A 17,226-nucleotide genomic window follows, 5' to 3' on the forward strand; every position below is an offset into this window, starting at 1 on the left:
TAATTCCCAATTGTGCAGTAGCTGGTCATTATTGAGCGGAAAACGTGCTTAACTGTTGCCAACACCTTTCATTTTGCCCTGTTGTTGCCCTCTTCAATGGCAACGTGCGAATGGAAATAACTGACTGCTTCGAGTGCGTTCATAACAGGTCTGGTTAATTGTCATCATTTATTAAGCACCGAAAACAAGCTCGATCGTTTAACTGTCTTACAATAACGAAACAATGCACTGGTATTTCTATGTTCATCGTTCAATACGTTACATACTGTATGAAAATTAATGTTCATGGAAAATGATCACACCAGGTTCAAAAATATTAGGTATAATATAACGATATGATTTATTCGTATAATAATGTTATAACATAATAATATATAAAATGATAATTATAATATTATTACAGTGAGCTATAGTTTATATAATAGAATGAAATTGGGTGTCATTTTATTAAAGAAGAAATATCTTGGTCTTTGTTGCCTGAGGGCAAGGGAAAATCTACTTTTTGTGGACCACACTTATCTCGTTGTAGGTGCAGTCCACTGAGAAACTCCTACATAAGCTGAAAGCTTACCTAGAAAAACTATAATGCCCTGACTTACAAGCTTATTTTGTGTGAAGCAGGAGAAGTAGCTTCTTAAGTGGATCCTAAATCTTTAGTAATTTTCGTTACTGTTAAATGAATCTTCACCTTGTCTGAGAAACTACATCTTTTTCCTTTTATTTCTGAAAAATTGTATCAGCCACTTAGAAAAACTTTCATATATTGCAAAAATAATATTTATTTAAAAAATGTTAAATAACAAATATTTTAAATGGTAGATTAAAGTGTATGATTATATTTATTAAAAGAAAACTATTTCCAAGAGGTGGCTCATTTCTATAGAATATTTCAGCCGAGAAAATTAAAGGGTTAAATCCAACAGGGTTGTAACTATTCTACTCTAACTAAACGTGCCCAGTAGCTATCTATCTAGCGAACCTCGCTCGCGGGACTTAATTTAGATTCGTACGGATTAACTTCTAACTTTTGACCTCCTCGAACTGTTACAAAATTTCTCGAGACCCCCTGATTACGTCATACTTTCTCTTCCTGTTCCTTCCCGACGAATAATCATTCAAATGTTTAGAAGCATTTGCATATGTAATGAATAATTTAATTTGTAATTTACATTTTCAATCGACTGTTTTTCCTAAGAAGATATTGAAATCTAAAATATATTATGAAAATTTCTTATTTGGTGTTTGGAAAATTTTGTTTTGACTGTTTCATAATAGAGAAAAGAATCAATAAAAAAAAGAACGGAAATATTTCGATGAACCCAACATGTAGAACTTCGCAAGTTCCTCTCAAAATGAAGCAACCCCGTTGCATCCATCGTGTTTATCGCGGCTGTCTGCGTTAATCAAACTGATTACAACTGCCGTAAATTGCTGTCACCGACGGAACAATTTCGGGGCCAGTTCACCTCTTCTGGGACAAATTGTACTTTATTTTACTCCACGCAATTCTGGAAAATTGCGCGTGGAGCTCGATGAAAACGCTTATGGGGAGAAGAACAAGAACTAGCTATGAGAATTTAAACTAAACCAACAAATAATAATATATTCTCGAGGTTGTGTTCCAAATATCTTACAGTTTGAGTGCAAACCTGAGAAAATCTAATTTGAAATTAAAATCAAGAATAGTTTTTTAAAAGAATTTAGCAACATTTAGAAATTTTCTAATTTTCAATTTGCTTTAAGCAAAACTATCACACAGAAAAATGTTAAAATTATTATGAAATAATATCTATTGTTCTGTAATTTATGAAAAAAATTGCAGTAACGAGAAACGAAGGTTTCACTTTTACAATGGAGAAGTTGCCATGAAAAATTAAACTCTCCAAGAAATACTAGCACATTTTCTTCGTTCATCAAAATTCTACGGTAAAAGGAAACCCAAGTTCTACGTTGTACATCATAAATTTTTCACCTGAGAGCAAGTTAAGATGAGATCCGAGAAATACATTAAAGAAAAAGTTACTTCTGTTGCATACAAGATATTCTACTGAAATAAGCGGATGAAATTGCAAAGGAACCCTTATAACGCGTTCGTAGCTAGAGAATCAGTGATTCCTCGGTAAACTTTTGCAAGGTCGATGATATTATCAAGATTTCTGATACAACACACTATAGTTATTATAGCGAAAAGTTGATGCTAAAAAGCGTGGTAGTTTGTACACGAGTTTCCGGTCGACTCGGTTCAACTTCTTCTATGAATGCGAAACTCCGCTGGAATGGAATTCCTCGTCGAATAGACGTTCAAGTTCAGCGAAAGGAATGGAATTCAAGCACTTTCGCAAACTTAATATATGGATTTAATTGAACTTTTCTACAACTATTTATACAGATTTATCCAACTTTTATTCTCTTTACATCAAAGCTATAACGTAAAATTTAGATTAATTCATTTCTCGTATCTACACCAATGTTTCAACTTTTGAATTTATCTTTCCCGATACAACCATTTTATACTCGAAGAAGGAACCTTACCGTGTTCGCTTTAAAACCAGAATCGCGAGAAGCGTTCAGCAGTCGCTAAGGAAACAGCAACGAAGTGTAAAACGTGTGAGCGATGTGAAATTTACATTATTCCCGGAATTATTTGCGTCAAAACGCGACCTGCCTCTCGTCGTTCTCTCCGCCATGTCGAGTACATCTTTAAAATCATCCATCAATATTGAACGAAGGAACTGCCGTAGCAATAGTCTATTCAGGGACGTTGGTGGCGATGCAGAGAAGCGCTACGGTTATGGTATTACCACGAAAGTACGAAGATCTGTCCTTTGGCTTCGAAAGCGGAGGGAATTCTGCTTTCTATGGGGTCCGTTGCCACAAAACCGCAGTCTGCTCCCTAACCGGTCAACCCAGAAACCTATTACAGGATTTCCTAGCGTTTTGCCGCAGCATGGCAAGCGTATTTCGCTGGACGATATTCCTGCTGGATGTCCTTAAACTATTCGTTGTTTTAACACGTCCAACGGTACACCAAGTTGCTGCGACCCTGCGACCATCCCTCTTCCTTGATTTAAAGTGAAACTTCAATTTTCTATGGGATTCGAAGTTTATCATATCACTGATTTATGGTGCTATTTTAATATTAAACCATATTAGATTTACCATGTTCTAAAATTCATACTAGACAAAAGACACGTGTTCATATTTTCTTTGTTAACAAAATTAATAAAAGAAATGATGATCAAGGATTAAATTGCCATATTTCAACGAAATAAATAAGATAAGGATAAGGAAGCAACTGATACCTACCAATAACCTAACGCCGGAAATATAAGTTAAGAAGGATTTATCGAAGGTTACCACGAACTTCTGATATTATGGCACTAATACTCATCATGAAGATCGACCAGCGTTGGTGTAACCACATAAAGCGGCTTGACCAGCCGACCTGGAAACCTATTAGGGCATCCCAATGTTTCGCCTTACGGGCTTACTTCATCGCCGCAATCGCATCAGGAGACACACCTTCACACGAAGATCCTAAGCTATTAGCCGGGATTTCTCTTTCCTCCAATTTAAATGATTTATTTCGTGGCGGGCCGACCTATCTCTGGCCAAATACCACCCTAGTCTCTAACATTTAAAGCGAATGCCAACCTTGCGATATTTCCTCGACCCTTTAGTAATTACGTCCCTTCGATGATAATAAAATTGAATCGAAATTTATATTTTTTGAAAAGTTATAACTTTCTGTATTTTTCTTATGGTGTGGAGTTGTAGCAAAGATGAATTTAGAGCAATTTTATTTTTGAATTTGAATGATAGGAAATATTGATTAAAGTAATTGGAAAAATTCGTTTATAAATTGGTATAAAAATACTCAATTTTAAGAAATGAATGTTTGCCTCGTTTAAAGGTGTACAGTATTGATTAAAAATTTTGATAAAAATTCAATATTGAACAATTAGCAAATGGAAAATACCTATTAACAAAATAGCGAAAACGAATATACAACAGTAATTATCTATATGGAAATTGCAGCAAAGATAAATGATTACGCACCTATGGTATTGCTGCAGAGTACGAAATAAACAATAAATTTTTGACAATTCTCCCTGTTTCTGTCTCTACAAAATGTATATTTTGGATTTATTTTCTCATGCAGAATCACCATCTTCCTGTTTGTATCCAAGGTGTTGCGAGGCACCATGAATAATTCAGGAAGAAACAAACTATCGTGGCGTAATGTAATTTAGTCAGTGCTACTAATGGTCCTTATTTTATTCATGCACCATTTACTTCGCAATTTACGCATCGTACAAATTTCTGTTTCTTTAGAAACACTTTTACTGAAAAATGTATTGAACGTGTATCATTTTTCTTTATAACAAATTTATTATTAGAGTGTCTAGAGGATCTTTCAACAAATTTTTGGATCACAATGCATAATATCCATTTTAATTACGAAAGTTGGTTCTGAAAGAACATATTCATAATTCCTGACAATTCGATTATACAAGCTCGTGTTTATTACCAAACGTACATCTTTATCCAGGTTTTCGGATGTCATCGCAATTTCGCCTGGCCAATTACAGAATTGGATTACGTTCAGCTCATTAATCTAAACATCCGAGCGAAACGAAACGTGGTCACAATCGAACCTTGCTAAATGAATATTCCTGTTGTTACCAACGGTGTACATGTCGAGATATAAAGATTGATTTACAGCTCCCACTAGTCCACGAGGATACTGACAAAAGTTTTAATTGCTTCGACCATGTATTAAATAATTTCGTTTGATAGCATCGTTCGGTGAGTGGTTACAATTTTTGGTCACACCATACAATTCTTTTTCGAAATCGGTCATTATTAATTTTAACTTGTAACCAGCCATTTCGCCTTACCTTTGTATCATCAAATCACATTAAACTACCTCTGTTTTATAATTTGCCATTTAATTATACAATGATAACTGCGTTGGGTTAAATTGCTCGTTAAATCGATCAACGGTCGCTGACAAATGCTTGAAATTGGATAAGTATTTTATAAACAAGCAATCGAGAAAATACGTTTTCCTGTCACAAGGGAATCAAGGGTTCTTCAGTTTATTCCGTTGGAAACCTGTAAATCCCAAGAGTGTGTGACAAACTGTAGGTTTGTTTTCGTGTTATGCATCCTCGTGGGTTACGCAGAGTTAAGGTTTAGTTTGTAAGGTTGTACTAGGTAGTATATGCATAGCCATCGTAGAATTATAAACTGCAATTCAATTTTAGTCTTAATCAAGTTTCACTATTTCGTAGTCAACCTTCGAACTTGATTGTGTTTCTAACATTTTCACAGTTTCGTGTTCTTTCAATTCTTCTTTTCAACCACTCTTATTATTTAATTTCAATAAAAACAATTTGTTATTTGATTTTGCCGAATGTATGTTACCGGTAATGTATCAAAAGCAGACATTATATAGAATGCCTAAGCAATATCGATCTAAATCCTGATATAAACAATATTAATTTCTCCCTAAATTAAAATTTTAAATTAAAGACCTTTTAGAACTTTTTCTTATTTTATTAATTTTTAGAATAATTATTTTACAAAATCCTCACAATACCTAAGAAAAGTTTATATAATATTAAAATAATTTTATACTTTGCGCAAAAGTATAGTCAAGCATTCTACATTGACTAAGCATTCTACACAATGCCTGCTTTTCATACATACATATATACATCTTCTACAGTCCAAATATGAACCTCTTTTTTTATATATAAATTTCCTCACAAAATAAAATTAAATCTAGAAAATCTTGTCGAAAAGAATCAAACATATCCTCAGCGAGAGTTAACGATCCCCATTCTTCGAACTACCCTTACAAAATAAAAAGTAAGGAACAAGTTAGAAAATCCGTTCGAGAAACGGAGACAAAAATCCCGTCTGGACCACTTTTACCGACTTATCTTTAAAATATACATAGATAAAGCATGTCGTCTGAAACAGGGGTAAGCTCTTTGTGCTGGTACTTCCTTGAAATGCAAGGACAGACGCAACCCCGGTCAAAAGCAGTGGCCGGCGACGGTGGCTGTTAAAACCTAAGCAGCTCAGAGAAAGCTACTTACGATATTCGAAACGAAAAACAGGGTACATCGCGAATTACCTTCGGTTCCCTCTAAATGACAGTCTGTCAAGCATGTCATCATTTCATTATCGTAAGTTTCGTTGCCCTGTCGTCATCTAATGGGTTCTACAAAGGAACGAACGCCATGAAATACCATTGTAAGGCGATTTCATGGATACAATACATTGTCTCGTGATCTTTGTTATTTTTACTGCTTCCTCGTAAATCCCTTCTTGGAACCTTAAGTGTATCGTGTAGAATTGAGAACGAGAATAAATCTGATCTTTCTAAAAGAAAAGACAAAAAAAAACGATGTTTCGAAAGTAGAGTAATGTAACTTCAGAGATTGTTTGTATTGAATCAAATCCATGTTACTTTTTGATTTTTATTACCAAAAAAATTTTTAATTGGCATTTGCACAAGTTTGGAAAGATAAAATTAGTTCGATCAGAATTGGGTAAAAGATGATAAAATAAAAATTTGGAGAGAAAATATTTTACTGACGATAGTACTTTGATATGTATGTATATTTTTTAATAACTTTCTATCACTCCCTGAATAAATAACTGTGTACTTTCAACTCTTTCAAATATTACTTTTAAAAATCTCTCATTGGTTGATAGAACCAATATAGGTCAATTTCTATCCCTTTTAAAATAGTTTCCTGATATTCAATTTATGCTGTATCTGATACCACAATCATTGATCCCTATCGGTTGCCGGTGACAAATCGTGACGCGTTCGATAATTATTACATATACGTTATTACTTTATGTTTGGCCATTGATTAATGACGTCACGATAAATTGCAGTTCACCCGATGGTTCAAGTACCGAACCAGCTAGTCGGTGCACCAACTGGAACCAACGTTACGCTGGTTTGCTTCGTGGAAGCATCCCCAAAGGCCATTAATTATTGGACACGCGAATCAGGTAAGATTCAATTAACTATTGCGGGGTGGGTTTATATTATTGACTTTTAAATGGAAGAAAGAAAGACTTTTATGAACGATTATTCTATAATAGACATTTTTAAATAAGAGACCTATGGAAACATTTTACTTGCAATTTTTAAATGAATTTTACATAATACAAGCTACATAGCAATATGCTAAAAGCATTTGAACTTGCGTGGTTACAGAATAATTTAAGAATTCTCTGTGTGCAACCATTTCATGGATTAAACAATCTTTTTCTTTTATCTTTCACTGTTACGAGTTACAAATACATAAGATAAAATGGTTCAAAATATTATACTTTTGATATTAAATAATGAAAAATTTATAAATTACATAACTATATTGGATATTATCATGTACCTTGATATTTAACTCTTGAAACAGCGGCGCCTGAGTCAATCGTGACCCAAACTTATATAAGAATATTAATTTTAAATCAAACGTATAATTTTTAAACGAAAGCGTTTCATGTATTGGAAGAATAAATTTTAAAGGAACAGTGTAAAATTTAGAAAATGAAGAGAATATGAGATACAAAATTAAATTAAAATTGAAGCTCTCTCCATGATTCGCTGATCAAGGGTTAATATTTTGTAGAAGCACCATTAATTTTTATAATATCTTTTAAATAATTTGATATACTATAAATTAACTTTAATATATACTTCTTGCAAACATTATTCCAAATAATTAGAAATATTTTATATAAGATTTCTTCCTTAATTTGAAATTTCTAAAATCGATCATTTGCTAAGTTCATTCTTTATAACGTTTAAATATTATTAAACTTAAGATTTTCTTAATATTTTTGTTCACAGGTGAAATGATAATCAGCAACAGTAAATACTCGATGTCAGAGGTGAAAACTTCGGTGTACAGCGTTCAAATGCGTTTGGTAATCATGAATCTTCAGAAACAGGATTTCGGTGGTTACAGGTGCATTTCAAAGAACTCGATCGGCGATGCAGAAGGCAACATTCGACTTTACGGTGAGTTTCTCGTGGATAATACGTTTATAAGGATCGCGAAGTTCTACAACTTCGAGACTTCGTCTTTACTTTCCTTTACATTTTCCCTGTCCCAACGAATCTTCTCTTTTCTCGGCTGCTGTAAAAATGTGACACGTTCCCAGCGGGAGCATATCGTTTTCAATGCAAAAGTTTCCCTGGAAACGACTAAATAAAAACTGATTGCGTTTAGTTTGCAAAATAAAATTAATTTATCAGATTAAAATTTATAACTATACGTAGTAGATCTATATAAAGAATTTTATTACACGCCTGAATAGTTTAAATATTTAGTGATTGGGTGAAAATATTCAAAGTTTCAGCAATTTGTGTCTGTTCCTATTCTTCGATATCTATAATCCGTCCAACGAGATGAGTCAGATTATGTTTACAAATTTACGCGCTCGACGCAGGGCCGGCTCAGTAGTTGTTTCCGGTTCTTCAAACGTTTCGGTCGAGGTTTGTGTGTACTGTAAGCCGGGTCTGCTTCGAACACGTGAATTTGTACGCATTTACTATCTCGTCTCGTTGGATAGACCAAGCTTTAAAGTTTTGTTTACATGTAAAAACGACACGTACCCTTTGCTGAACACAAACCTTACAAATATGCAATTTGTTATCGACTTCTACACAAACGCGTTCAGTAAGGCTTCGGGCTTCGCAAGGTGAACACGTATACGCGTGACGGTCGTCAAATAAGTTCGCATTGTAAATCATATTCTACGTGTGCTATCTCTTCATCTTTAAACAATAACTGTACTATTTGGATAATTGTTCAAAGTGCGTGTATTTTATGTTAAATTATCAATTAAATTCGCGTTTTAAACATTAATATTTGGAACTAGTACACGCGGTCGGTCTTATATTTGTTTAAGTAATTCAGTTGATGGATGTGTGTATAATTAACCTCATTATCCCGCGTTCGTTTAATTAAAATAAGTGTTGCAAGGATGGGAACAGGCAGCAATCAGGGAGCTTGGAATTGTTAAGGTAAGATTTTTTTTATTTTTGTTTTTTTTTTCGATGAATATCATCCTACTTTATTTATGAGGAATAAAAGCTGGTAAATGTCTACAATTAGAACCCCAACGAGAAATCAATTGAAAAAAGGTAAATTCTATGTATTTTTGTCCCTCTATGATATTTGGGGGTCGCTTGTATTTTTTCTGATAACCTAACTTAACTTATGTAGATTAGTGACGCGCTTTAAAAGTATTGTACTATGTATTATTATTTGCCACAAGAATTCAAAGTTATTCGAATAAATAGCCTTGCTATTATAAAAGTTTAAATATTACAAATCATTACCAGACTTACTAAATTCACCTAAATTATTGCCTTTGTCATAAATTTTGCATCAGTAAATTAAAATTGTTTAAATTTTCGTTTTGGAATCGTGCATTAATCTAAAGTTTTTCCTTGAAAAGATCCAAAATGATTAATTAGAGAAAAACAATTTATTCTACAACAATTAAAAGATAAATAATTTATATACACGTCAAAATGTCAACTGTACAGGGTGCATGGATTATCGGAGCGGTTGTTAACAATTTACATGCAAATCAAAGATAAATGCTCGAATGAGATAATTGAAATAGTCGAATTATTGATATACGAGCGACATCGAGAATAATAATGACCTGACAGATATAAAATGCAGCAATTTCAAAAAGTGGTGAGAATGTGAATAAATTGCTTTGTTACTGTAACATTCGCGACACGTTTACCATGCAAACTAAAGTACATCGAAACGACATAGTTATTCGCAACGTATAATGGTCGTTCACCTAATGACAATGGCAATTAGCATTGATTATTAATTTGAGCGTAATAACTGGTGTATCGGGTTGCAATTGGCCAAGCTGCTTATTTTTACGAAACTGATGATTATCGTTTGAACTAGTTCAATTCTCTCTGCAAATACAAATTTGTTTCGTGACAACTTTCTAAAATCAAAAATAAGAAATTATCGTGCATTGGTAAACGTTTCATCATGATAATTTTTTTATAGGTATTAATTATCAATCTTCAACTGATTTTAGATAAAATTAATAATATCACTTGGAAAAATAAATAATTTCTTATTTTAGAAAATATTGATCTTTAGAATATGACATTAGTTTAGCAAAATAAATGATACAGATAAAAATCTTTTAAGAAATAAATCAGTAAAAGGAGATGTAAATATCAGAAGAATATTGATTCTAATTATTGAGTTATTAATATATGTTAGCTTTTCTTGGTATTTCTCATTTCTCGTAGAACAATCCAAACATATCCTGAAACGCATTTTGCATTCCGTTCCAACTCGTCTCATAATATTTGTCCGTCGCATTTGGCGATATAAATTTTCCAGTAAAAGTTTCCGAGACAAACGTACATCGCATAACGAAACTGCAACATGATAAAGTGATCGAATTTATTGCAGCCTGGCATTCGTTGTGAGTGTACGTTTTTTCTTGTAAACTACCATGTAAACTCTCCGGAAGAAAATTATGAAACGACATTCTAAGTTCAAGATAATCTTTCAAATTAAGTATCAGAAAAAAGTTGAATTCATTGAGTGTATTATTAAGCTAAATCCATTTTTCTTAGAATATAGATACAAGATAAATTATCTAGGTATTTTCCTCAAGTATTTCAGAATCTCTTTAGTAGAAAATATTCCAATGAATTTCTTTATTTCAAAGAAAGAAAAGATATGAAAGTTTATTTAATTAAAAAATAGAATCAATTTGGAAATCTTCCAAGATCCTATATTTATAAAAAAAATTATTAGTACTATATTGTAGTTTAGTACCATATAATTCTTCTTTGAAATAATTTTTCATCCCAATTTACAAAGAATTTGAAATGATTAGGTTAATTGTCTCGCCCTGTATACATTTTTCACACGATGGAGCCGAGAAGACGTAACAAGTGGAGCAAACCGTTCTTAAGTATTTACGAGTGAATCACCGCAACACGCAGTCCATTATCAGCGCGCGAAATAATACACCCCCACGGTTAATGACCGAAATTTTATCGTGTAAACCGTGTAAACTAACATTCCTCCCCTTTCTGTTAACGTCCACGGTTGTGTGCGAAGAGTTGTCCTGACTCGTGGCATGCTCGAACTTCTCGTTGAAGTCACGCAATCAGATAAGCTTGGGGGATTAACCGTTAAACCGTTGGTATAAACGGAACGTAAAGAGAAAAGAGCGGGGTGAATTGCAAGTAGTGTTGTTTTTCCTTCTCACACCTTACGTTATAAAGTTTCGAAACTGTAGGGTTACATTCAATTATGTTACAATATTATGGAAGGAAGTTTTAAAATTTTGATAACTTCACATAACATTGTAATCTCATAGTGTGAAGATATATTTAGTTACATTACAGAATTTTGTAATGAATTTTGGAAATTTCATTAAAATATTACCCCCTCTCCTCCCAATTTCTTACCCTTTCGATCCTCCAAATACATAAATAGTCACGCAGGAAGACAAATAGATGGATAGAAGATAAAAGAGTAGGAATAGAAGGTCAAAGACACGAGGATGGTCATAGGTTCACCCCGTATAAAAGACACGATCAAGGGTAGAAGAGAAAGGGGTGGTAAACAGGATGTGGGACGACAGTGTGGCGAGATGTTGGCACGTCACGTGAAGGGCTAAAAGTCCGCGAAACAATATCCAACCAGCAGCAGGAGCAACCCATCCTGCTGTGCTACATCTCTCTTCCCTTTTCTCTTGCTGCTGCTTCTTCTGTTCCGTATTAGTTATCGTTTATCAGGCCGGCCAGACAAAACGCGCCGTCGGGAATTGGGTGAGCCATCTGTTGCCAGACATGATCGATAAAAGTCCGCCAAGTGCTATCAGTGCTAAACTGCTATTTCGACGAGCTGCCGCACGTTTTCACCCCCTTCCCTCCCCCTCCGCCTCACTTCCTCTTCGTTCCATACCCCTCTAGGCCACGGTTCGTCGAATGTGTTCACCACCTTCCGCGATTTCTTTTCCCGTTCCCGTTGCTTCTTTCGACGTCCTCGTTCCCCCCGCAACAGCTGTCCGAAACCGGAACTATATACGCAATAAATTGAATCCTCCCTACAAATTGCTCGTTACTGACCGGTTACGTTTTTACACACTCCTCTGGGGCTATGAACCCTCGTAAGGTGTCGAAGTTGAAGAATTTCTTTCTTTTGTCAATTAATCAAGCGGTGGTTGAGATAGGGAAAATTAAAATTTAATTTTAGACCTTTTCTTATTTTCATTTCTTAATTTTAACTTTGTAATATTTTTATTGCAGGGGCTAGAAAGGGTTAATTAATTATTATGTAGCTTTGAAGCATTTTAATCTTAACTTTAATTTATACTGTAATAAAAATGATTGGAATCTATATTTTTCATTGCTTTGGATGTCATTTTTCATTATACATAAATCAATAAATTCGGTAGAAATTGCTTTCGTATTGTTCTAATTTCAGTGAATTACTCGTAGAATATAATAATTCGAGAGAACAATATCGAAAGAGTACAGCGGGGCCGAAGAAGCTTCCCATTTCGCCTTTTCCAATTTCTGGAGTGTCAATTTTGCAACACATGGCCCTTGCGTTATCGCGATGGAAGATTACACTTCCTTTCTAGTTTTTTTTTTGCTTTTTTTTGTGTGCTTTTTTACTGAAGTGTCGGGCAATTCCATGGGATAGCTTGATCAAATTGTTCCCCTGCTCGTAATAGATCCGCAAGAAAATGATTTCATTAGATGACCAGGGGTCGGAATGGACATGTAACCTTCTAACATTAGTGTCACTCACTTTGACGTATGATTTCCATCACTTTTTTTTTCTTCTTTTAGATGACATTGATTTTATGAATTCAGCTTTCATTTATTTTATGATGACTTTCTCAATTTAGATAATTTACCTTTCCATTTTTAATGATGCTTTAATGAAATAAATAATAGAAATATTAACAATTTTAGTAAAAAATCATTTATCTTGTTACGTTATTTCTACGGAAATCAAAAATGTCGTGTAAATTGGAAATGCAATGTGCATCATATGTGATCGGAAGGGGTGGGAATCGTAAAGAAATTTTAATATAACGAGTGGTAGAGTCACGAGGTAATGTAAAAAACTGAAATATTTTTATGAAACCACGGCACAAATTTAATATCGCTTTCAAGCAGTTACACGAGATGCTGGACACAGATTAGTGTTAGTAGGGTACACGTCGATACATGTATAAATTGAATCCACTATAGGAATTTCTCGTCAAAGAGAGGAATTCTTGCGCTCTCTTTTTCCTTCAATAGTTGCCTCCTATGTGCTATGTGACGTCAAGCGTAAAACTGCACCACCCCATGGGTCCGTTATATTTTTCTATCACAGGGTTATGCATACGAGAAGAAAAAAAATATAATATCGAGTGTCATTTAAATTAGCTCGATAATAACGAGGTAAATTGTTATTGCAATACATGTATCCTATGGACAGCTTTAAATAAAAGTGTAAATTCTGAAAGGAATTTTTCAAACGTTCCTCTTTTTTCTATTCTTTGGGGACGAAAAAAGTTGCCCTAACTACTTCTGTTATTTGTAGAAAAATAGAAAAATTTTATCATAGAAATATAATATGGATTCGATGGAGTCATGGTATTAATAATTTTTTTTAGACGGAGGGTTTTCGATAATTTCAAATTTTTTAGAATAGTTATTTATTATATCTTTATAAGCTAGGAAACGATTTTATATTATTAGGTGGTGTATTTTATATTATTAGAAATGTACTCCGTTTGCTATATATAAGGCTATTTTGTGGACACTTTCGTGATAGAATTGCAGCGATTTTAATAATAAATCAAAATTGATATATTGAAGTGAAATATACTTTTCACTAATTTTAACAAAAATTCATTGTTCACTTAATTAATCTGGTATGTACCGGTTTTCTGTTTAGATATGGATCTACCAAAGCACTCGAAGAAAGTGGAAAACCGTCGAGGGGAGTATGACACAAATGAATCGATAAGTAATCGGGATCACAGACTAAATCACGTGTACCAGGGTTCTTTACGTGAAACGGGTTCGACCTTAGAACCGTACTTCGACGATGACGATGTATCCTCGTCGACATCGTCGAACAAAATTCTACCGTTCGCCTCTTGTATCCTTCTGATAACACTTTGCCAGCTGCTTGTTTTCACGTAAAGAATATTCAAACGCGTTGAACGAAACAAGTCATATATTTCATTCGACGATAATTCATTATTTTTATCGCGTCGTTAACTATCGAACTCTGTGCTGTGTTAGCAAATCGACTGAAAAGATATCGTCATTTTAATATTGATCCTGTATTTATGTTCGTTTCGTCACTCCATCGATGATACTCTACCAGATCTAGTCAACAGAAATTTGGTTGCAGGTTGTTTATTCGGTAAGTAACGATATCTACAGTATTTTTTTGTTTCATTTATTTTAATAATTTGAAATTTAACAGTGAAGTAATTTTAACTCTTTAGATTTTTTTGGGGGGGAGGGATCTTTGAGAGTTTCTCAATGTTTATTTTTTTTTACATTAAACTATTACAAGTATGCAGAATTTTTTATTATTTTATCCATCATTTTTACTACCCTTAAAAGATAAAATGAATACATACTATGGTGGAAGACAATGTATTCTTAGAATAAATAAAATCATAGGCAAATTGTTTATGTATAAATGATGGAAATATTTGAATCAGAATCTAGTATAATTAAGCATCAGATTTGAATTTTTTACCTCGCTTTATTAATCGTAAACCTTAAATCTCGCATGGCATTCAATACGTAAATCAACTACCAATCTCCGACTACACTAATTTCGATAGATTCCTAAAAAAAAATAAACACACCCATAACGAAGTGACAGAGGAAATACAAACGATCGCGTTCCATCCGATATTTCCTTTAATCACCATATTTCCCCGATGTACCATGTAACAAGCGTTTGAACGAAAGGCAGCAAAGAGGGTCGACGGAAAATCAAGTAAAACCTTTCGATTTTCCTCGCCTCGGTTCCGTGACCTCCGCGAGTTAAACACAGAAATAAAAGTTGGCAAAGACGATAATCGTTTCATGGAAACGCGATCGAGGCTCAGCCGTTTAATAAAAGTCAAATCGAGCGAACGAACCGCCGATCCGGCCTTGTTTATTCAGATCCAGCCGATCGATGCGGCATTTATAACGCGATACTCGGCCTGATGCCGGGTATTATCATGCCACGATGAACGTGAAATTAATATTCTAACGAATATCGGAGAAACGGAACGATGGGAAGGAAGATCTCGTCACGTCGAACAGCTCCACCCGTGCGATTGTCCGTCTAGGCTTAACGAGATATCTCGTTAGCAGTGCATGTTCGTCTGTGGTCTCTATCTCCCTTCAACACGGTCTCTCGATTATCTGATCTGTTGAAATGATAGAATTATTAAATCCTGGACTCGTTTCGATTTTTTTCTCTCTTTTTTAACTCTTCGTTCTTCTCTCTGTGTGATCCGTTCGTTGGTGTACGTCGACACGACACATTATTGTGATCGTTGATGAGGATATCAGGGAACCGAGATAAATACACGGTCGCTAGCAAAATCTAGTTACGCAAATGTTAGTCGGGACAAAGAAACACGTACGAAAGCAGCCAGTCGATGCTGGTTTCATTAAAATTGTTGTATAAAGGTGAAAGTGTTTTTTTTTTAAATTGTGATTTGTAATAGTGGGCGGAAGTTGCCTTCTATCGGAGTATTATTAGGTTGAATAATGTAATGGTGATTTAGGTCCGTTTGAAGAATTAAGAGGAAATAATTATTTCGAATAGGATTACTGTTGTAATATTAATGTAGGGTAGCTTGAAAATTGAAATTAGAAAATTAATTGTTCCTGTTTTTAATACGTTCAGTGCCAGGCGAGATTTTAAAGTTTATGATAAATTGTTTAAAAATAGGTCAACAAATTAAATTCTGATGCTTAATTATAAAAAGTTTAAAATTTTTCCCATGTTATTTCAATGTTTGAACAAAGGTAAGATTAAATATTTAATAATTTGCTGTTCGACAGCTTTTGACAATCTAATTTTTCTTTTATATTTTATAATTAAAGTTCACTCTTGCGGCTTTGCAATCAGCAAATGTAATTGAACTTACAAAATTCATTTATTACTTAACAGAATTTCTAACGTAGGTATCATCGAGAGGAAATAATGCTCTCTCTCTTTTTATATTATATAGATAAAAGATAAATTAGCAATTATCGACTAATTGAATCCAATACATATCCCTAATCAATTATCAAGTAGGAATATAATTTCACGCGTTTAATCGATGATTAGGAGTACACAAGTCTGAAGATATCATTAGATTTGTAATAAATGCAGAGATTTGTACAGATGGACTGAGTTTATCGGAATAGTTACAATAAAAATCATTTAAAAATGATTTTCTGATGAATGCAGAAATACAAAAGTCCTTTGTAACTTAATACAAATTAATGAACTGTAGCTATAACATTTTTTTCTAATTCTAATTTTCATAATATTTGATTTATTAAAATATCTAAATTACATTTTCCTCCACACTTTCATTCATTAAGATACCTTAATGTTCTGTACTAGGTCTACAAATTAATTAGCTAATTAGTTATTAAAATAATCGTTATTGTTATTAAACCTCTTGAACCATTTAATGACATTTCAAATTCATAAAAACAAAGAAAAATCTTTTAATTGAAAAGATATAATGTTAATAGCATTAAATTAATTAGTACGTCCAATAAAATTCATTCAGTATTAAAGCAATTAAAATTCTGAGAAGATAATTCGTTATAAGAATTATTTTTATCAGGAAAATATGCAATTTTTTTTTAGCTTTGAGTCAGTATTATTATACGGATCATATTGTAATAATAACGATAAAAGCAGTTCCGTAAAAAAGATTCAATTATTCGTTGTGCGTGCAGCGTGCATTTTCCCGTTTCCAAGAAAATCCCTCAATGAAATTGAAAAAGGAAAGTCGCGCGGACAAGCACAAAGTCGTTAATTAAAGTCGTCGTATGAGCGAAAAACGAAGATTGTATCCGTGCTTTCGATACTCGTTATATCGGTATGCGTGAAACAGAATGATGCCACGTTGTTCGTATGATGAGCT

General features: G+C 33.6%; 1 protein-coding gene across 3 annotated transcripts in view; it reads left to right on the forward strand.

Annotated features, from left to right (window-relative positions):
• LOC117600185 (lachesin) overlaps positions 1-16,645 on the forward strand; it is a 135,175-nt gene extending 118,530 nt beyond the window's left edge. For all 3 annotated transcript variants that reach the window (XM_034315252.2, XM_034315253.2, XM_076692544.1), the window contains 3 exons: positions 6,922-7,041; positions 7,886-8,056; positions 14,010-16,645. In XM_034315252.2, coding sequence (XP_034171143.1) covers positions 6,922-7,041; positions 7,886-8,056; positions 14,010-14,260 — 542 coding nt within the window. In that variant the 3' untranslated portion in view covers positions 14,261-16,645. The remainder of the gene's footprint in view (positions 1-6,921; positions 7,042-7,885; positions 8,057-14,009) is intronic.
• Positions 16,646-17,226: the final 581 nt, after the last annotated feature.

This window comes from Osmia lignaria, chromosome 15 (assembly GCF_051020975.1).
Source record: "Osmia lignaria lignaria isolate PbOS001 chromosome 15, iyOsmLign1, whole genome shotgun sequence".
NCBI classification, from domain to species: domain Eukaryota; kingdom Metazoa; phylum Arthropoda; class Insecta; order Hymenoptera; family Megachilidae; genus Osmia; species Osmia lignaria.